Below are 22,538 nucleotides of genomic sequence, written 5' to 3'. Positions count from 1 at the left end.
CCATAGTCCCGTCCCGAGCCGTAAACCACCGCCGCGCCGGGTTGGGTGGCGGGGTTTGGGCGACTCCGCCCATCTCCCCTCCCAATGCCGTAAAGCTTGGTGGGGCTTTGCGGCAGCTACCGGCAAGGATTGGTTGCGCTCGAGTTTGTCCTGGGAGAAGTGGGCCCTGCTGCGCCCCGTCTCCAGGGGCGGGTAAAGCGAGGGGGTTGCCTAGCAGCGTTGGGTGGGCGGGGCAAGGCGGGCGAGCGGGACCGGGGGGATTCGTACGCGCCGCGGCTGGGCCTGGCGGCGACGGCTGCACAGCGGGACCTTGGGCGGCTCGGTGAGGGAGGGCGGCCGGCCGGCCTGCGGAGGAGGGGACTGGGCGGAGGCGTGTGGACTCGGGCGGGTGGGGGGAGGCTGGGTCATGGCGGTGGCGGAGTGAGGAGGAGGCTGGTCCGAGAGAGCAAGGGGCTGAGGAGGGCGACGAGGCCAGCTGGGCAGGTGGGGGTGAGGGAAGCCCGGAGGCGGGGCGGATGGTGAGGGCCGCCGGCCGAGGAGGAGCATTTCGGAGCGTTGGAGGGGCATGTTTGTAATTGAGGGGCGGGGAGGCCGCCCCTGTGCACCCGGCTGCTCCAGGCGCAATGCAGATGAGGCGAGGAAAGAGCTCTCCTTCCTAGGGCTCTTGGCTCCCAGTAGTAACAGGTTTATAAAAAAAAAAAAAGTCAAGGCAAAAGTGTGGGGTCGTTGACATCTGGTGGGAGTGGGGGGGCGGGGAGGCTCTGCTCTTTCCCATCCCCATGTGGCATTTGGTAGTCTCTAAGGTGCCACAAGTCCTCCTTTTCTTTTTGCAGACACAGACTTTAATGCGGCTGCTACTCTGAAACCTGTCATTATGCAAGGCACAGAATTTAGCCGTGTGGAGTAAAATATTAAATTTGTTAGTCTCTTAAGGTGCCACAAGTCCTCCTTTTCTTTTTGCAGATACAGACTAACACGGCTGCTACTCTGAAACCATGTGGCATAGTCAATGACTGCACGTTTTGGGGTGGGAGTATGAATGCCTCATTCGTCACCTGCGTGGTTCTGTTCCCCGCTGTACTCCAGTGATTACTGCTCTGTTCGGCAAGGACATTAGCTTGGGTATTGCTACTATAATGGACAGCAGTGAAAAAGTTAAGTGTTGACGTTCTAGATGGTTGTAATTAGGAGACAGAAGGTGAGGTAATGTTGTTTGTGGGACCAACTTCTGTTGGTGAAACAGACAAGCTTCATAGTTTAGGCAGAGGTGTTTTTCAGGTATGGGAAACCAGCTTGAAAGCTTGTCTTGTTCACCAACAGAAGTTGGTCCAATAAAAGATATTACCTCACCTGCCATATGTTCCATATTTGGGGATCAGCCCATCTACAACAACACTGCGGACAATGAAGATAACTGATGGTTCACACCTCACAGTTGTTGGAGACTGCACAGGCAGGCAGGACGAACTGTGATTTACATTGGAAATATTTATTCCCACACAGAGGCTGGAAATTTAACAGTGTTTTAAAGGCAAGCCTATACGCTGAAACACAATTCTCCAGCCAATTATAAATTTCAGAGAGCCAGAGTATAGTTCATCTATATTCTGTGGTGTGTGGATCTGCCATGACTCCTTGACAGGAACCAGAGCCTTTCAGTGAAACTTGAGCATGGTCATGCCCCATATTTCCTGCATCATAGCTGAATCCTCCATTGTTTTCTGTTTGGGAAGATAGCAGTAAGGAGAAAAACTTTTTCGTGCAATAGTATTTAATATGATCATGCTCCAATGAAGGACAAAACAAAGATAATGATTTAACAGGACTTTTCTTTCATCATGATTGTGAGAAACACAGGCTTCCTTAGCTAATTGTATCCTATGTGAGTCATGATATGCTAACTGTAATCAAAAAATACATGTCCACTGTAACCAAAAAATATCACTTGTGACTTAAAATGCAGTCTGAGAATGTAGAAGATAATGTAATTTGAAAAAAAACACCTGTTTCAACATCTGTGGTTATCAAATGAGTGATGGATTTCTGTATATAGTATGTTAGCTGAAGTACTCCACCCTGAAAACAAATACAGACTTTATAATTCCATTTTAGGGATATTGTGGAGTCATTGATTAGCCATTGACTTATGTGGTTTATGGTGTTCCTCAAAACTTGGCCTCAAATCAACTGTCCTCCATGCTTCGTGTCTCTTCTCCCTTACTTTCTATTTAGGTAATCCTTATTTACCAATCCCTGCAATTTTTATTTAGGTCAAACCAAAACAGTCATGGCAATAAGATGATGTTTGACAACCATCACGTTATTCACTCTCCATGTATGCTATATCCCTTTTCTCTCAACCTTTTGTCTGTCTTGTCTATTCACATTGCAAGTTCTTTAGGACAGGGATTGTCTCTTATTCTGGATCCTGCTTTGGATTGGTTTCCAGGCGCTGCCATAGTATTAAATACAATTAAAGTACATTATTCCTTACATATCCCTGCTATCATACTGCTGTTTCTTATTCCCCCTCTTTTAGCTTTGTGTCCTCTGCCATGGTGGCTTACTGTGGCTGAAAAAATATTTCTGTTGTCCTCTGGCATCTCTTTGCTCTTTCAAATGCACTTATTAAAACCCATCTCTTAAAGCAACCATGTCCCATTTTGTAATGACAACCACTCTCTCCCTTTTTCCTGACTTGGTATCCTATGTTGGTTTAATCTGTTTTAGATTGAGGTCTTTGAAGCAAGTGACATGTCTTATCAATCTTTGGTAAAGTGCTGTGTAAATTAATGGTGCTGTATAAATATGACATATGGTCAGGGAAAGCACAAGCACTATCATGTTGCAAAGGTACAATTTCATCATGTTTGTCCTAGAGGAGTTCTAAATTTATTTCACACTAACAGCCTCACTGTATTGTATAAATTGGTGCACAAGGGATCCATTCATTTAACATCTCGGACAGTAATTCAGTTTGGTCCTGAGTAAATTAGTAAATGTGTTGAAATAATTTTATTTCATGTATTGGTTTAGGTAGAGATCAAACTCAGAGTTGTATAAAATATTCACAGGGTGATTTCCAAATTTTTTTTATGAGGTTTCAGATCATAAATTTCTACCTCAAGTAGAATTCAAAGTATATTCTGCAAATGAAGGAGAAATTTATAGCCTGAAGTATCAGATTTATTCTTAATATTTAAAGTGCAGGCTTTGTGAACTGATAGCGGTCCCTGCCTCAGTTTGACAGATTTGGTTGAGGAACATTGTAAGGTTCTAAAATCTGCAGGTCAACTGTCACAAGTGCAGTGGAAAGATATTCTCAAAAATACACGGATGTCAGTGTAAAAAAACATGCATGCTACCACAATTTTTATAGTTCATTGTGGATAATGTCTTATCTTCCAATTCCAATTTTAGACTCTGCCTCAGAGAAATATGGTCTAGTTATGGTAGTCAGGAGACTTGGGTTATATTCCTCAATCTGTCACTAGCTTTCTTGGACAGCCTTGGAATGTCTCTATCTATACCTTAGTTTTCACATATATAAAATGGGAATATTCCCTACCTTTGGAAAGTACTTTGAGATCTTGAGCTAAAAAGTACTATATATATGCTGGGTGCTACAGTCTAACATTTTGTATACTTTTACTCTATTTCTCCTAGTTAAAATAAGCAGAAACTAAAAATATGTAAACTCTGTTTCTGTTTGCTACTGCTTGCAAGTATAATTGATAGATGTGCTGGGAATCATACTATGACAATGTGCTATCTTTTCATGAATAAGAAAGGGACTATAAGTACTTACCAGCTGGAAAAAGAAATGCAGGTAGTTACAATATGACCACTCTGGGACTGCGCTTGTTTAGTTCTGCCAAATGTTAAGGCCCAGCCACAAAAAGGCATGCTGGGGGAAAAGTTCCTATAAGAGGGCGATTCTGTAGAGAGAGTTAATAGAAACTAGAAAAGTACTAAAGAAGTGCCTCTGGGGTGTGTTATGAGTTGTAACTGTCACCTAAAGATAATAGTATGCAAAGAGAAACTGCTATGATCTTAAGTGTGTCTTTTTAGTTTTCTGTTATGGAGATCTGTCTGTCAAGGCACTTGTATGGTGATGGAGCTGTGTAAGTACCTAGATAGATGCTCACACTTGAAACTGAAGAGTGATACTTAAATTCATAGTAACTTCTCTCTGTAAGCTGTACTAAATAATTGTGATGCTATTTAAAGTGTAAACTTTGATAACAAAGTCAGTCTTTCTGCATGTGGTTGCAGTATTTGTATGGCCTTTCTGGCGAGGACTTTTATGTATATTTAGGGTTGTTCACAGATCCTTAGACCCAGCTTCTTAAGTAGCTTCTTATTTTGAGTGTCTTGGTTGCAGACACTAAGAAGAACCTTATCTTCTGAAGTAGTGAGCACCTGGAGTTTCTATTGACTTCAGTTGGAGGGTGCTCAGCACTTCTAGAAATCAGGCTGATGGTGTCAGGAGTTTGGCACCCAGAATTAGAGACCGTGACTTTTGAAAGTGTAGATGTTAACTAATGCAGTTACACAAGCTTTGTTTTATTCTGTTTATTAAAGCAAGGGCCACGTTCCGCTTTTCAGTATGTGCGTATTACTCCCATAGAGCTCACATGCAACAGAGTGCGGTATTTGGTCATTAATTTCCATTTTTTAAAGAGTGATCCTTAAGGATTCTTGTGGGTGAAAATCTTTAACCCTACCCTCTTGAGACTCACCTTAGGGGGGCTATGTAAAAAAGAATGAGAAGCCAGATGTAAGAAACCAGTGTTTTATATTGTTTCCCCAATGTTCTCTTTTTTTGTGTTTCAGATCAAAATGTGTCTTCTGATAGCCTGCCTTCCTCTTTTTGCCTTCATCAGTTCCGATGAGCACTTGAATCCTGCCCTCACTAATATCTCTGAACTCCAGAAGAATCTACATAATAAGAACAGTTAAGTTAGCTTGTTTTCAATACAACTCTTTGGTAATGCTTTTAATGTTTGGCCATTTAAAAATATTTTGGTGCCAATCCTGCAAAAAATTGCACAGTTATCAGCAAGTACTTTTAATAAACTTAAGTTTGAAGCCTTCATTCTGCAAACGCATTTATGCAGGCAGATCTTGATGCTGATGTATAGTTCCACTGACTTCACTGGGACTCTGTACTGGTTCAAGGGTCTGCTCACCTGGATCCATTTACAGAATTGGGGCCTTATTTTCTTTAGTTAAAATCCAATGTGGATACATTGTTTTCCTTTTCTGAGTTTTGCTCGTCCACCAACCAAGCAGTTTAAAACTTGGTACAGTGAATTTGCTTTAAAAGGGAAGTAGATCAGTTGTTGGGATGTCTGTAGCCATAAAAGAATATGCAAATTTGTATGTGTTTAGTTAGAACAAGCTATGGTTGAACATCCATGGAATACAAGTTTTGAAAAGAAGATTGTATACATTTTCTCCAGTGGACAAACATCAAGACATATTGGCTATGTATCTTTACTCAGTTCTTTTTTAAAATAAAAAGAAACATATTCATTGCTGGCAAAACCCAGGATGTTGTAGGAAAGGGTGCTGGTAGTGTAGTAGATGGCACTGTTCTCTCAAGTCCGAATCAGTGCCCCAACATGATGATAGAAGGCACTGTTTGTCACTGGAGCTTTTTCACGTGAGACTTTAAACTGAGGTCTTGATCATTCAGAATGGCATGGTATTTTTGCATGGTCTGGTCACATTGACTCTGTAACTTCACTCTGCCTGCCTAAAATTCCTCTGACGTTTAAATGGTCACAGTATTTTTCACTTTCTATCCCATTTCAGAAGTATTGCTATGCACCCAGTCCCTCATGACTCCATCCAAATGGCTTCATTTCAGAGGTTGGCAGGATTCCTGGATTTGTGGTATAACAGGGTTTGTGCTTTGGGATGTTTGGATAAAGAGTTTTATGTGGATGTCAGTTATCATCCTTGCTATTTAAGAAATAGTGTGCTGAATGCACATTCCTAGATTGTTTCTTTAAAATGATGTTTTTAACAGTAGTTTCATTTTAGCTATGATGCTCAGTAAAAGATCCAAGTTCAGCTTTATCATTCTGCTAATCTATTAAATTTAATAGCAAAAATGATTTAATCTCATTACTTTTTTCCTAGATACCCTAGAAGAAATGCCTCTATAAAGCTACAAATCCATTTCTTTAATTGGACAGAAGTAATTTAAGAAGTGACCCATAATGCCCACAAGTAATAAGTGAAGGCATAAGACAGTCTCCAAAATATAATTTTTCCCCCAAAATGGGAGATCTGTCTCCTCTCCAGGAGCTGCATAGGGATGTGCTGATAGGCACTCCTTTAACAAAGGACAGCCATGATTATGCCTTTTTCCTCAATCTGTATGTTTCACCACAAGATTCATCCATAAGAGTTAATGAGTCACATAATCAAATATGCCTAGAATCTCCTAACTGGGGCACTTGGAGCCATCAGGACTCTGCTGTTTCAGATGCTCTTGCCCTTGTGACAGATGATAAATCTGGTAGCTTTGCAAACACGAACTCTTCAATGTTCTGTTCACGGGAAATGACACTGCTCCAGTTAACCTTGATCAAGATGATGATTGCCAAAGTACAGTCCCAGGAAACTGAATTCAGCATAAGACAGAAGTACCTTCATATAATTACAATTCTTCTGAAAGAGACAAAAATTGATTCAAAATTAGTAAGCTTTTATAAATATTTTCAAAACTTTTCATAACACAAAGTAAAAAGTGAGTGTAACTTACAGATTTTTTTTTTTTAAACATATCTGCAGATTTGTCTATGCAATAGTTCTGATAAGCTGTTGTCTCACATGGCTTCAAAAAGTATAGCCTCCCTTGTGTATTTCCAACTAAAGAAAGAGGTGAGTGTGTCAGGTTCCTGGGTGGACTTTGAATTTGTATGTAAGCTATCAAAGTAAACATGAGTACTTGGTGGATACATTCCTTCCAGTTTTCCTTACAGTTATTCCATCTAACTATAGCTGACCTTCTACGATAGTTAAATGACACAGAGCAGTCACTGAAAATTTGACAGTGTAACAGTTAAATTTTCTCTCTAGTGCAGAGCCTGCCTAAACAGGTGCAGTGCCTGTTGGTGGGGGGAGATGCCAGTATCCTTCCATGCCCGTCAGACTATAGAGTAGTAACAGAGCTTCTCCCTTCCTGCATCTGCAGCCTCAAATCTACAATGCCTGTGTCTACTGTGCCCCATCCTTCCTAAAGGGATTTTAGACAATGGATCAGTGTAGTTGCTAGCATGACTGCTTTGCAGCATGCCATGGGCATGTCCCTCAGTGGCCTCCTGCTTCAAAATCTTGCTCTTTCTCAATGCTGGGCACACTCTTTTTTTCAGAAACAGAGTGTAAAAGTAGCATGAGGTAGTGTTGTGGGAGCGGGCCACACTGAGGGGGTATATTTGAGGAGGTATTGGGTGAGGAGTGATTTGGTGGAGGAAAGGGAAGATGCTTCAAGTGTGGTAGGAGGGGCATGAAAGGGTATGTTTATACTGCAACTGGGAGAGAGCTAGCGGGGCTTGAGCTAGTGTGTTAAAAATAGCAATTGTGGATATTCCGCCTCTGGTTGGAAACATGGGCTCTCGAGCCCACTTAGCCCCCCGGGGTTGAGAACCTGAGCTTCTGCCTGAGCGGGAACATCCACAATTCCTATTTTTAGAGCACTAGTTGGAGTGCTGCTAGCACAAGTCTGTTTACCCAGGTTGGAAGACTGGCTTCCATTTCCACTATAGACCTCCCCAAAGAGAGCATGGAGTGGACGAAGGGAGCAGTTAGTGGCTCTGGCAGGGATCAGGAGAATGTGTAGGAAGAAGTGAGGTCAGAAACGTGGGCAGGAGCAACGTTCTGAAAGTGAGCGTGAATATTTCTTTTAATGTAAATACATCAAGCTTGTGGTTTTTGTTTTAAAATGCTTTTAATAATTTTATTTTGTGTCACAAAGCTATTCCCTTTAGGCAGCTTGCATTGTAGAATATTAATTGTGCACGTTGCTGAACTTTAGAAATCTCACTGCATTTACATTTATTTGAAATCTAAATCCTTCAGCAAATAAAAATAGGCACCAACCTGTTCATAACTAATAGAATACTTTTCCATTTTGTGTTGTCTGAATGTCCCAGTTACCAAAACTTACTGTTTACTTATTGAGACAAGGTGAGTGAGGGAATATCTTTTATTGGACTAACTTCTGTTGGTGAGAGAGACAAACAGAAATTGGTCCAATAAAAGATATTCCCTCACCCACCTTGTCTCTCTAATATCCTGGGACTGACACAGGTACAATTACTCTGTTTACTTAGTGGGCACATACTGTAGGCCCTATTCCAATTTCTTTGGATGGTATTATCTTTTAGAAACAAATTTGTTTTTAATACTTCCTGCATCGGGGTCTTAAAACGATGAAGCCCATTAATTCAGTTTGTCTAATGTGTTACTACTTAATTCACTAGTAAGAAAATAACATGCACATGTACAAAATAGAGTTTGAATGGCTGTATTTTCTTGCAAACCATTCCCCACACTTGTGCTATTACCTGCCTCTAGAAACAAGAAATGTGGGGAGTTATGGGTTCAGTTCTTGCCTCTGCCATAGTCCTTTTGTGGGACTTTGGATCAATCACTTAACTTCACCAGGCTTTGGTTTTCCTATATGTAAAATGAGGAGGATTTTTGCTTACCAAAAAGCTATTGTACAGTTTCATGTTTGTAAAGGAGTGAGAGGTGCTTTTTGACTATATTCTGTCTGTATCTTTGTCCGTCCCCACACATACTCCTTTTAAATGTAACATTTAAATTGTTGTATCAGTGTGTTAACTTACTATGCACAACAGTCACAACAACAAAAAAAGTAATATCACATCACATTTTGTGCATACAGAATGATTTTTTAATTTATTTTTTAGAACACGTTTATTGTCACGTGGCTCACTTTTTGTTTGAAGACTCTGTCAGAATTCCCTAAGAGTGATCAAGTAGCAGAATGTCTATGGATTCTTAGAGCTATTATCAGAGACATTTTGAAAGATAAAGATTTGCACAAAGCAGGTACTGTAAAATTTTTTTATATTAATATACAAGTGTCCACTAGGGGGAGGAAGGCTACTGATTTCAGAGCAATCAACCTGTTTAAAATACTAATGGCAATGAGTTATTTACTTTGTCATAATGAAATAAAAATTAAAAATGAAAATACAGTGCCCTCCAGTACACACTGAATTTGAGAGATTATCATGATCTCCTCCTTGTTGATGCTATTTCAGTGGTGAAAAATTGTTTTAAATTATCTGGTTAATTGAATTGTACTTTAGGAACGCCACTTAAACTCTGCTTAACATTACTTTATTTATTATAGATATACTGAAGAATGTTTTCACTCCTCTTGATACTGTACTTGAAGGATTTTACAATTCCATTTTGTCTCATCATTGTAAAGGCTGCCAAGGTACTTCATTATATTCAAAAGCTGCAAACAACTTGATCGAATTCATAGAGTTTCTTGACATTCTTGTCACCTCAAGAATCCAACTAGAGTTACATTTCAAATGCCAAAGAATTTTATTTTTGAATACTTCTTACATCTTGGACCTCACTTATTCATCAGTTCATTATTTAATCAAGAAGAAGTCCATTATGCTCCTTAAAAAATGCATCCTTTATAAAGCTGGTGAAGATTTCGTAAGTGGATCATTACCCACTTTATCCTTACAGGATCCTTATTTGAATAAGGATATGTTAGCACTGGCTAATGTTGTCTTGCAAGCTGTGAATTTGGGGTGGCTGAATCAAATACCTGTTTCTGAAAAAGCCAGCTATTTTGGAGGCAGTGACGCTCAACCTGAGGATAGCATCCACAGTGGTCCTGACCAAGTAATCCTCAGAGCCTTGAGTTTGGTTTTACTTAAAGCTTTAGAGATCAAGGTCCAGAACTCTACTAAAGCAGCTGAAATAAAAGGTAATGTTCTATTTAAATTCATTAAGTAGCATACATTCTAAAGCTTATAGTTGATTTAGGCAGTTTAAGATTGTTGGCTGAGCTTGCAAAGTCTTACACACAACTGAACAGCATTTCTCTGTATATGTTTAACTACTTCTGAATGCCACATCCTATCCATTCCAGATTTTCAGGGAATTCCTAGGAATCAGTGGCCAGGTTGACTCTGGGGACAACCTGAATGAACATTGATAGAGGGAACATAGGAACACATGGAGCTACTGTCATCTATTGATGACCTCTGTTAATACTTTGCAGCATATGAGTAGTACTCCTACTCATCCTCCCAGTAGAGTGTAATATGTTGACACCCTGAGTGACAGAAGAGAAATAATTGCTCTTCCTGCTGGGATCCCTGGGATGAATTGTGAGCCATGGGGGCAACAAGAGGGAGAGAAGAGAATCCCTTTCTTCCTTCCTAACATCCAGCCTCCTCAGTGCCTGCTCCAGGTAGGGGGGAGAGGAACCAGCTATCCACCCCTTCCCTTTCTACTGGGGGGGAAGAAAAATACTTTGGGAGGGAGAAAGGAGAGAGACATAGCCACTGGCATGATGCAGAGAATGGGGCTCCAGGTATGGTTGGAGCAGGGCATGACTGGGGAACAGAAACCCTGGCCTGGTGGGGAGAATGGCGGACTCAGGGAAGGGAGCACACACAGCCTTTGCCATTGGGGTGGGGGAGTAGGAAGCAGTGATACACAGAGCCTCTGCTGTTTGGGGTGGGGAAGTGGGAATGGGAGTGCACATAGAGCCACTGGCATAGTGAAGAAAATGAGGGACCCTGGTATGAGAGGAGAAGGGAATCAGGTGCACACAGAACCACTGCAGAAGGAATATTCAGGCAGGAGTTGCAAGGAGTCCCTGAAAAAGAGGGGCATGGAATGGTGCCACCCAGGAAGATTGTGAGGGGAATTAAGGGATCCACTGAACCCCTGAGATGTGCAATGAGCTTGGCCTACAGAAGGTATGAAGGGTGCAATCAGCTAGATTAAAACACTTAAAATGTTAAAGTAATGACTTCACTTAATTTTAAGCAAACTGAATGTCAGGAATACAATTTAGGCACAGGTGTTGGGTGATCATATTTTTGGGTTTGGGGTTTTTTTTGAGGGGGGGTTGCTATATTATAGTCTTAAAATTGCTTAATTTTAGCTAAATTTAAATTAACCCTTGGTAGTAGTTACAGATGTCCTAGTTCTATTGTGGGACCAGGGGGAGGAGATAGAATGATCCCTGATTTTAGTCTGAAAAGTACCTGAGCGTGTATGATGATGAGGAGCAAGGCAAGCCTTTAAAAATCTAATTTTAGGGTGAGCTTCATTGTACTTTTTTACAACAAAGGTGGTTGTAAGAAACCTTGCTACAGAATTAGCTTCCATTCAGACAAATGGCAAGGCTATACCATTCAATCCATAGAGCTTTTCCAATACGATCTAAGAAATGCCTTCTGATAATCTAAGTTGCCATTGTTTTTTTAAAATGCTGAGCACTTGTTTGGAAAATCAGGGCCCCAAATTTGGATTTGAGGAATCTTTTTACTATGCAGTGGAATATTGCAGAGGTAAATCTCTCATCTGAGGAAGGGTGTATATATGGTACAGATAAGGTTGTTTTTCAAGAGCTGGCCACAGCAATAAAATGGCATGGTAGTCTTGGGAGAATCTGTTTCCTCTTGTATCCTCAGGGTGTATGTGGCAATGCAGGTGCTGCTGACATGCAGTGTAGAGATAGTATTTAAAATTAGGGGGTGTTGCAATCCAGAATGAAGACTCGAAGGAAAATTTTATAAACTCCATGAATAATATAATTTTCTGGTAAGGTTTGGTTTGTATCTCTGAGCATTTTTGTTCAATTACAGCAGTCTTCCAGGATGCATATGAGAAGCTATCTCATCTTTGAAGGTTTTATGGTCAGAGTAGATTTTGCTATGGTTGTATTACCAGTTTAATACCTTTATTTCCTGCAGAAGTTTAGGCCCTGATTCTGCAATTCGTTGTTGCTGAAAAACTGGACCATAGGGATCTTAGTCTTAACACTGCACCAGATTATTCCTTTGCACGGGAGGGACCAAGTGGGATAAATTACAGCAAGGTGGCTTTATCAGATCATTCTATCTCATCCCTCTCTCTACAGTTGCATTTGCTGGAGGCCCAGGGCCAATGGAGACATGCAGTCAGAGAGCCAAATGAGTCAGAGACCCCAGGGCGAGTGTGGGAACATAGAGTTTCTATGTAGACGGCCTTGGATTTTTTTACAGCTCTCCTCAGACCAGCAGGCTTTGGAGCAGTAATCTCCTTGTTTTTTCTGCAGTAAACCTGAGAGAGAGAGAGCTGACCCCATCTCACCCCACAACCATAAAGGTTCTTCCCCCTCCACACCCACCTCTTATATGTGGTTTTTCTGTGGGAGGGAGTGACAAGAGCCATTCTTCAAATAATATACTTGCATATGTCTTTAAATTGCATCAATGCTAACTCTTCTGGAAGTTGTCCTCCACTTGAGCAGTGAAATCTGTGTTTTGCATTAGAGTTGTAAAAATTCTTACAATATTAACTTTTTTATATATACAATGTTTGTGCAAAAAGTAACTATTTTATGTTGCATTTAGGGTGAAATGATTTTGCTGATGGCTCTTTGCAAACCATTTCCAGTTGCTTTGATTTTTGACTCCATAAATAGTATCATTCTGCAAGGCATTTGTCAATGCAGTGCTAATTCAGTTGAGCTAAGGGATTTGTGCTTGGACAACTGGATTCCTATCCACTGTTAATTTAAGGACGTGTGTGTTTCGCTTTTTAATATGAAAAATGAAAGCAAAATTTCACAGTTATGCTCTCTATTTTTAGCAGACTTGCAGAGGTTCATGTCCCAGTTATTGATATTCTTGAAGAAACATCTGAAGTCTTCTCAGCATTTTCATCCAAATGTACATCCTTGTGAATGGCTTTCCATGGTCTTTATAGAACAAGATGATGACATGCTGGAAGCTGCTAAATCATTGCTAACAGTTTATTTAAAGTTTGATAGGTTGGTGTGTATATATATATATATATATATATTGATTTCTTTGTTAGACCCATGAAGACAAATTAAACTTTTATTTGGTGAGCTCATACAATTCATAATAGCAGTATTTTTATATTACTAGTACATAAAGAAATAACACAAGAAAATATGTTTTTAACAATCTTTAATGGATTTATTGAACTACTTTGGAGGACCTGAAAAACAAAGAGGAGTCCGGTGGCACCTTTAAGACTAACAGATTTATTAAGGTGCCACGAGAATCCTTGTTGTTTTTGTGGATACAGACTAACACGGCTACCCCTCTGATAATTGACTTCAACAGTAGTTGGAAATCATTGGGAGTCTTACATTGATGTTAATTGGTTTTGGATCAGACTGTAAGTGGTGGTTTATGGTGGTTTTTCTATTATGAGCTCAGTCCTACCTTCACAGATTTTGAGTGATGGTCAGATGCTGACTGAAAGACAAGATTGAGTGTTTTTTGTGAACACTCAACTTTTTTGGAGAAGGGTTTCATGTTATGATTAAACTTTAAGAATGAGTGGAAGTTGAATCTGAGGACTGCTGAAGTGAACTGTTATCACGCTTTACAGTAATGGCTTCTTAGGCAGGATCCACATAACTTGCTGAAAAGTGGCAATATTGATATCTAAAATGTCTTGAGTTCTTGTGCATTATAAATTTATCATGCAAACCCTTTTGTTTCATTTTCATTCAATTTCCTGTACAGGGGAGATGCAGCCCAAATATATGAAAAGAAACTTGGCTAGGTGAATCACTTTGTAATTTCAAACTTGTTTGATTGCATTATTGCTAGTAGTGTCTGTCGTTAAATGTTAAGGCATCCAGGATTGAAGATGCTGGTCTTAAAGTTAAACACCTAAATATACATTTAGGAGCCTAAAGAACTTTTTTCAAGGTGCATAGCATCTTGTAAATGAAGTAACCTTTATTAATTTTTTGTATATTTACAAAAATGTGAAAAGGATATCTACTCATGTACTCAAGGCACCTTTGACATAACTTATAAATATTAAATGGAGTAGTACAGTTTAAGATAACTGACCACCAATGTTTCAGGTATCTTAATTTGATGACCTCCAGGACATTAAGGATATTCATGCTCATGAGGGTAGCAAATTCTAAAGCTGATGAGCCCTCACAGGGAACACCGTGCTAGCAGTCCCCTCTTGTTTTTATACCAACAGGGGCTCCAGCTCAAACACCGCTGCTGATCTCAACTGAATTTTGCTGAGTTCAATATATAGATTGGAAAGCCTTGCCTTTAATATTAAGCTATAGTAGGATCTGGTGTGTATACTGCTGATCTGTCATACGTTGCTTCTACCTCTGTAGTTAAAATTACTAAAAATGTTAAGCAAGAATGTTTATGGAAAATTATTCAGTATTTAAATAGCTGTTCTATTGCATTCCATTTAATCTGTGTTTGACTAACTTTTCAGGTTATGGCATGATGATGCTGGTAACTTGTGCATTGAAGCAGAAGAAGATGAAACCTGGATCTGCCTGACACATGAGAGCGGCTGTAATCCTCACTGTATCTTTTTATTTTTCCTAAAAAGCATTGCGTTTGATTCCACAGTTCTTCTTGACTTTTTGATTTCATCAGAAACCTGCTTCCTTGAGTATTTTGTAAGATATTTAAAACTTCTTAGAGAAGACTGGCATCATTTTGTCAACATATCTAACCACTTCGATATTGCGTCTAAAAGAGGGGTGTGTGTTTCTTTTGTCACCTCATCCCATCAAGAAAAAAAAACTTGCCTGACAGATGAGAGTTTGGAAAATGCTTGTCGTGATCCAGTACAACACACTCTGGTATCTTTGGCTTCTTCCCAGAAGCCTTCTGTGCCAATGGAACAGCAAGGTGATGACCAAGTTGTAAAACCCAACAAGTCTAACTCATTGATAAGGACCGATAACACATCTGCGTTGGATTGCCTTCAAAGCCTTGTTAATTATGACAGTTCAGAAGATTCTGAATTGGAGTCAGTTGGAAAGGAGTGTTTGGCAAACATGAAGCAGATGCCTTCAAATAATCAAGGCAGTACAAAGATAAGGGAAACTGTTTGTATGGATGCAGATGACAAACCCCATACACTTGAACCTAAAGTGTTACCCCTGAAACAAAAAAGTTCTAATCCCTCGTCACTCATGGTATGTAATATGTCCCCAAATATCCCTGTGCCTGTAGAAAGAATGCTTCTCAAATCAGTGAAATGTTTGGAAGAACTGCAAAAAGCAATTTCTAGGTTACAGAGAAGAAACCTTTTCCCATACAACCCTGCTGCATTGTTGAAACTGTTGAGACAATCAATAAAAGCATGAATCCACTATAAGGCAATGAAGTGCTATTGTTGACATTTTGAAGTGATTTCACACTAGTATGTGATGGAATGTTTCCATAAGAAGAGTGTACATGCTCAAAGATACATTCCTTTTGGACCAAGCAGGCTAAACTGGCTGCCAGCTGACACTTTTGAAAAGACAAATCTGCAGCAGCATTTAAGAACTCAACCTGTTGTTTCATGGTCCCAAACTAATTCATGGTACGTATGACAGAGTGAGGGTGAGTTACTGGGTATTAGCAAATTTAACAATAAATTGATTATTCACATAAAGACATAATAAAGTACTTTCACTTGAAGTGTAAGATGTAATTCTTCCTAATGCCATTCTAGCATTTTAAGACCCAACTAGATTGTTAGTGCATTACTGACACTGATGCAATGATAATTCCAGGCTCAAATACTTAGAAGCACAGCTATGTAAGTTCTTTGGAGCAAGGTTCGTCTGTTCTGTGTTTGTAATACCACAGTGCCTAGGAGCCTCAGTCATGGACCAGGACCCCATTGTTCAAGGTGCTGTACAAACAAAAAATTATATCCCATTCCTCCACTTCTATGATTTTAATGCTAATTTATATTATTGTTTCACTTTTTGGCCTTTACTATAGGTTTGATCGGCTAGTAGCGTAGCAGTTTTATCGGTCCAAATTGGAATTGACAGTGTCACTGAAAATAGAGTTTAAGATTAATGCCTAAAACAACATAATGTACATTCCTTTTTTCTTCCAAAAAAAAGGAAAAGTTGAACAAGTATATAAATTCCCTATTTAAATGAAAACTTGTTAATGCAACATTACATTTAAAATCAAAATTGTGCAATGCAGAAGTAAAATTCCAACATCAGTGCTTATGCAGGTGCATAAACACCCTATATATTATGATATAAAATTTATAGCCCACTAGTATATTAAAATACACATAACTAGAAAAAATTGGCTTGCATTGCAAATGTGCAATGTAAACATTATTAGAACGTATTTTCTGCATTTACGCACTACCTGTGATTAACTGACTAATCTCACTGTTGTTAATGGCTATGTTAATGCATCTAAATTGCTTAATGTTATAATTTTCAATACTGCCAATTGGGCAATCACTTTCACATATTAATGAATTGAGAAGGATAGATGAATTTCCTGTTTGGCAGGTGCCAGTTTTCTAGCAGGTTACTCTACCTAGCTACAATGACTAGCTTCACAACTGAAAAAGAGATTTTTTTTTTTTTTTTTTTTTTTTAAATGGAAGCTTAGAATTTTCAGGATATTGTAGAATGCAGAAAAATTAGAGAGGCCCTACATTTAGGTTTCAGAGTGGTAGCCGTGTTAGTCTGTATCAGCAAAAAAAAAACGAGGAGTACTTGTGGCACCTTAGAGACTAACATTTATGTAGGGATTTTTTTAAAAAAGATTGTTACTTGTATATTAAAAAAAAAAAAAAAAAAGCTAAATTGTTTAAAAATGAGAATTATTTTTTTTACCCCTGATGAAATAAAAATGATTGCAGACAGTTTGTTCAAACTTTCCAGACCAGATTTCACCTTTGAGACTGAAATTTTCCATGCTTGGCCTTTGCACGTAGTTAGGAATGGGTGAAAATGTGAGTGATAGTGGGAAGTGTTTCACATTCATAGAGTGGGTACCTTCCAGAAAGTAGCATAATTTAAAGTAACTTTGTCCACTGGGAGGTTTATAGACTCTGCTATTAAATCTAACATTTCTACCGATACAAATAATTGACTGATTTCAGCAGGTTTGAATATGCCTTGTCCTATGAAAATCTTCTCTCCAAAAATAATTTCTACGTTAATTGACTTATAAACACAAGAACTAGTCAGTTATACAATTGGGTAAACCAGGGATCAGCAACCTTTGGCATGCGGCCCGTCAGGGAAATCCGCTGGTGGGCCGGGATTGTTTGTTTATCTGCAGGTTTGGCCAATCGCAGCTCCCACTGGTTGCAGTTCGCCATTCCAGGCCAATGGGGGCCGCTGGAAGCAGCGACCAGCACATCCCTCGGTCCACGCTACTTCCCACAGGCCCCATTGGCCTGGAACGGCGAACCGCAGCCAGTGGGAGCTGCGATCGGCCAAACCTGCAGATGCCGCAGATAAACAACCAGGCCCGCCAGCGGATTTCCCTGATGGGCCAAAGGTTGCCGATACCTGGGGTAAACATTGCAAGGACTGTACAGTACTGTTCTCTCTGTAGAACACCCAAGGGATCTCAGCAGTATCCAAAACCAGTAGCAGAATCTCCAGGTTTTCCCACTGCCATTTTCTTACATCCAGATCCTTCCCAGGATACCACAACACTTTTATGATACTGCTTTATAGAGAATAGTACCATAAAGGAAAAAAATGACCAAAAAATCTGAAGTTTTAAAAATCATTTTAATCTAATCTGATATCACAACTACTATTATGCATTAATCATAATTGTCTGATTATTTTATGGCCTTCTCTGTGGGTTATATTCCACAAAAGCTTATGGCCAAATAAATTTGTTAGTCTCTAAGGTGCCATAAGGACACCTTGTTGTTTAATCTTAACTCTGAATTTCCTGGGTTTGTAATGTTTGTTTTGGGGATAATTACAACAGCTCTAAAGTATTTTATCCTTTTATTATAGATACATACTTGCAATCTTAACTTCATTATGATGTAATTTTTATCTGCGCTCATTAATCAAGTTATGGCTGCTCTAAAATACTGGACACCAACTGTGTTTTAATTCTCACCAACTCCAAGCTGAAGTTGATTGATCAAATAGTAATAAACCACTAAATCCACATTTACACTTATTCTGTTCCTCAGGAACCCATTTGTTACAATCCTCAGAGTGCTTTTAAAGACTCCATTTACACTGGAAAAACTGAGGGGAAATCTGATTTTTCTCTTGTAATTAAAGATCTAAAATTCATAGTGCTACAGTTTATGCAAACTATAGGGGCTGGATTGGGGACATGACAGTTGTATGAGTTATCTTTTGTAGCCCTTATCTCCAACTCTTACCTCATTATTTAAGTACTCTGGCAGACAGCAAGCAGACTGGTTTCAGGGCTGTATCAAAGAGTACAGCACAGTGAGGGCACCCCAGCCATATGCTCCCTTTAGAGTCCAAAAGATTTTTATTTTAATCCATTGATGGTTATGTTTCTCTACAGCAAATAACCTGGTAGCAAACTGTATTACCAAAGCCCCACTGGAGCCTGAGGACTGGATACTCAAACTCTCTGTCAGTCCCTTTATAATGGGTCAACTGTTATAGGTTCTTTTATCATTAACTTAATGACATATACAACTGTCTTACATTATTGCACAAACCGTTAACCACACATCCTATTGGTAAATGAATTGTGTTAAGGAGAATTATTTCCAATCCATTTGTTATGACTAGCTAAAATTTCCACACCCTTTGTTTATAAAAGGGGATTGGCCCATAGTTTGTGCAGTCATTTGATTTTTCTAGTTTCAGAATGAATAAAATGTGCTATAACGAGGCAAGTAGTTACTATTAAAAGCTGTTACAGTGTATGCATCTCTTTAAGTAGAGGTATTCATTTCTAGAACTCTACTGAAAATCCATCTAAATCTAGGACACTTGTGGTTCTTCATGGACTCTTATTTCCTCTAATATTTCTACTTTTCCACATTTTAGTTTTTTGTTCTCCCATTATGGGTTGGAGACTCAATAAATCAAACTTCTTGAATTCTTCTACAGTAAAACAAACTTTCTTGGCAAATTTGTGAATAAAAAGCCTGACATGGTGTTGTCTTTTATTTGTGACTCCGGTAATGTCAGGGGAGTGCAAATGATATTTATAAATCTTCCAAAGTAGAACAACTTCATCAACTCTGCTTTCAGCTAGGATCCGGTATTGAGGATTTAGCAGAGCTAGCCAGCATCACACCAAGAACTCTGAATGTACCATTAACTGCAATGCTGCTGCTTTTCTATATGTTTAGCAGATCACCACAGTGCATACTGAAGTCTCCCTGAAAATAGAGTATATGCTTGTCTTGTAATAGGGTAACAGGCAATCTCCTGTACTTAGCTGGTTACTGACAAGCCAGGAATAATCTGCAGTTGGTTATGGATGTTCAAATTCATTTGAGCTGAAGTGCAGTCCCAGTAATAACTCTGGTAGATGAGCTATATTCCCAAGGCACTTATTCTCTCCTGGTGCAGTATGTATATTTTAAATATGGAAATGGGGATAGTTGTGATTGCTCTGAGGACCTTGAAAGATCTGGTGGTAAGGAAAGTCCTAATTCAAATGGATAATCCAGACGCTGGAGTTCTACATAAAACAAGAAGGAAGGAACAGAATTGCATCTTGTATGTGGCAGAAAGCCTTTATGTAGAGTTAGTGTCCTGCAAGGCAGCCCTGGTTGGTACCTGAGAGGTAAAGAAAACAAAAGCTATGCCAATCAATAGTAGACCCATACAAGTAGTTCCCTCAATGAGAGTTTAGTTGAAGCAGAGCTTACAACTGGGGGACATGGAATATCTGAATAACTGTTTTTGCACTGTTGAATAATGCCTTCTGCTAGGAAGCTGACTTATATTTCCTGAGACTGATTTGTAGACTTTACTCCCCAGGGAGAAAAGATAAAGATTCCTCAGTCCTAATTGTCTCCTATTGTCTGAAACAAATTTTGTCTTGATCATATTAGGAACTGTAGTAGCGGATCCAAACAGGCTAAGAGTCTGACCACATATAATTATATGAAGCAACTGCTGTCCTGCATCTTAACATGGGACCTCTCTCCATCTATATAGCTCCAAGGAGGGTGGAGGATGAGAGGCTTGACATTTCCAAGCAGGTAGCTCTCATCCTTCTAGCTTCTCCAAAGAATGTAATAGATGTATACAAAGAAACAGGCAGCTTAGTGAAAACCAACATGGCAAGACAACTTTGAATTCAAACATAGGACCTATGCAAATTTTAAGTGGGAAAGGGTTGCAGTCTAGTGCCAAAAACCCATGTGGCTATTTCTATGTTCCCAGCATCTTCCCTTGGATTTCATATGGCAGCTGTTTTGGACTTTCATGGTTTATGATGAAGGTATTATTCCATCTTTCTGTTATCCTGGTCATATAGGTCTGGATGCAATTAACCTCTTCCCCACAAACAGGTAATTCCTTGTAGCAGAGGATACTAGTCCTAATAAAGGTGATGAAAGTTTCTTTGGAGCCTTTGGTACATGAGATAAGTTTATTACATGGAATGTCTTGTTCCCGATAACACTGACTTCAGTTCCCAGAATGAGCAGTCTTCATGCTGTACTGATTGACCTCCACTATATATCAGATTCCTCAGGGAGATGGCAGTACTATGAAACAACCTAAATTCTTTCAAAAAGGGGTGGTAGGGTCTTGCTTTAATCAGTTATTCGTCCTCCGAATGTTTACATCTTGCATGTATGTGTATCCCCAGAAAGCCGTCCAATGTGATATGAAAAGGGCCTTTTGCACACCAGCTGAAATGAAAATTAAAGCCCACCCACATCTTTGGTCTATTTGATACTCATTAGGGTTTGCTGTCTTGAAGAAAACTGTTTCTAGGTGATTATCTGATTGTGACCCTAATTATTATTATTAGCTTAGTGCACTTTGCAGCTAGAATAATGTTAAAGACCATTCTGTTTAAGCATATAGTTGGCTATGGCAGTAAGCCATAACAGTTGGACAATAATATTGCATTCAGCCTTTTGCAAAAAGAACGGTAGAATTTGGTACAGAGGAACAAAACAGTGCTCCATCTAGTTTAGTAATTCATATTGGCTTCTTTGGTGGAGGGCAAAAATATCCAGCACTGTACTACAGCTGATTTTTGTTAATACCATCTCAAGAGATGAATGGAGTAGGGGAGACAATGCTGGCTGCAAAGCGTTGAAGTTTGATGCCAGGTGTCACAAACATTATTAAAATTATAAGGTGGCGAACTGATCCAGCATGTAAATGGTTCCTGCTTAGTATATGGCTCATCTGAATGCGGTTATATATAGATATAATTTTTTTTTTTTTAAAAGGTGAAGGAAACTACTATAGGAAAGGATATGTGCTCTCTCCTGCCAGCTGGCTGAATTTGGAGAGGCTACAGGTGGTGGTTACCCAGGAGCTGGAATTAATTTGTTGTGGTTTTGAAATTTGTTTTGTGGAAAAGCAAGCCACCAGGAAAGATGTGAAATGTCTTGTAGATGGGACTTTTATTTTCCCTTCTACAGCTAGTCAGTCTGCGCACTGGCTTAAACTCTTTTTAGTGTAGCTAAACTTTTTATTCTTTAGGTAAGTAGCCAGTCATTTATTTAAAAAAAAAAAAAACACACCTTTGCCTGCTTTATTAATAATCTGTGGCAGTGCATAAAGTGGGTATTTTTATCTGCAGTACATGAAACAAGTCTTCACTTTTATGTGTATTGCACTTTTAAATTTTTGAGCATTGTTGTTCTTGCGTAAAAATGAAGTCTCTTTTTTGGCACCCTAATTTTTATTGACTTTTACTATGCCATCTACTGCCTAGTCTAGTAGTTTTGGTATAATGCCTCATCCATACACATCCTTTTATAAGGTTGTTATAATCAGTGGCCTGCTTCTGTTTCAGCGGTCTTCTGTGACATATGAAAATTGAGTTAAGAAAATCAAGCTTTTTCTGTTTCAAAAAGGAACAGGCCCCAGGCACTGGATTTATTGGCTGCAATCTGAAAGAAGCTGCAACTGCTTTCCGCAGCATGTGCTCACTAAAGTTGAAATGGTGCCACATTCGTTGTTGACGCCAAAACGGGAGTAGAAGGTCTGAGCAACCCACAGAAAAGGTTCCAACAAGGCATAACTATTGACGTTCATATAAACGTCTCATAACCTAGCCCTGTGGAATGCTATATCAATTTATCTATTACTGAACCAGTTACATCAACAAAGGAAGCAGATGTGGTGATATCTCCATGCCAGTTTATTGTCCACACCATGTCCTGTATGTCTGTTGGTGTCCGGATACAAAGGGAATTGGTTCCACAGCAGAGAATTCCTTTTGTAGAGTCAGCCAAGAAAGGCAATAGATTACTCAGCACCAAAATCTATATATGCTCACTTAAAGAAAACA

General features: G+C 39.3%; 1 protein-coding gene across 7 annotated transcripts; it reads left to right on the top strand.

Annotated features, from left to right (window-relative positions):
* Positions 1-78: 78 nt before the first annotated feature.
* Positions 79-15,734, top strand: LINS1 (lines homolog 1). Of its 7 annotated transcripts, none has more exons than XM_077828369.1 (10): positions 246-322; positions 964-1,154; positions 4,837-4,957; positions 5,821-5,877; positions 6,151-6,714; positions 6,808-6,897; positions 8,952-9,093; positions 9,401-10,000; positions 12,886-13,066; positions 14,530-15,734. In XM_077828369.1, exons 5-10 carry the CDS (start codon positions 6,292-6,294, stop codon positions 15,413-15,415), a joined length of 2,322 nt encoding a protein of 773 aa, XP_077684495.1. In that variant the 5' UTR covers positions 246-322; positions 964-1,154; positions 4,837-4,957; positions 5,821-5,877; positions 6,151-6,291; the 3' UTR covers positions 15,416-15,734. The 7 variants fall into 7 exon arrangements, with proteins under 7 accessions (XP_077684491.1, XP_077684495.1, XP_077684492.1 ...); XM_077828366.1 differs by having other exon boundaries at positions 5,821-5,901; XM_077828370.1 differs by lacking the exon at positions 5,821-5,877.
* Positions 15,735-22,538: the final 6,804 nt, after the last annotated feature.

This window comes from Eretmochelys imbricata, chromosome 10 (assembly GCF_965152235.1).
Source record: "Eretmochelys imbricata isolate rEreImb1 chromosome 10, rEreImb1.hap1, whole genome shotgun sequence".
NCBI classification, from domain to species: domain Eukaryota; kingdom Metazoa; phylum Chordata; order Testudines; family Cheloniidae; genus Eretmochelys; species Eretmochelys imbricata.
This window is presented reverse-complemented; position numbering and strand designations above follow the sequence as displayed.

What these genes read in the sequence shown, in the direction of transcription:
- LINS1 (XM_077828365.1), top strand. Translation starts at nt 6,292, where the DNA reads ATGGGAGATCTGTCTCCTCTCCAGGAGCTGCATAGGGATGTGCTGATA. An exon ending in ATTTCCAACTAAAGAAAGAG is followed by an intron (nt 6,898 to 8,951) that starts GTGAGTGTGTCA and finishes TTTATTTTTTAG; the next exon opens with AACACGTTTATTGTCACGTG. An exon ending in TAAAGCAGCTGAAATAAAAG is followed by an intron (nt 10,001 to 12,885) that starts GTAATGTTCTAT and finishes CTCTATTTTTAG; the next exon opens with CAGACTTGCAGAGGTTCATG.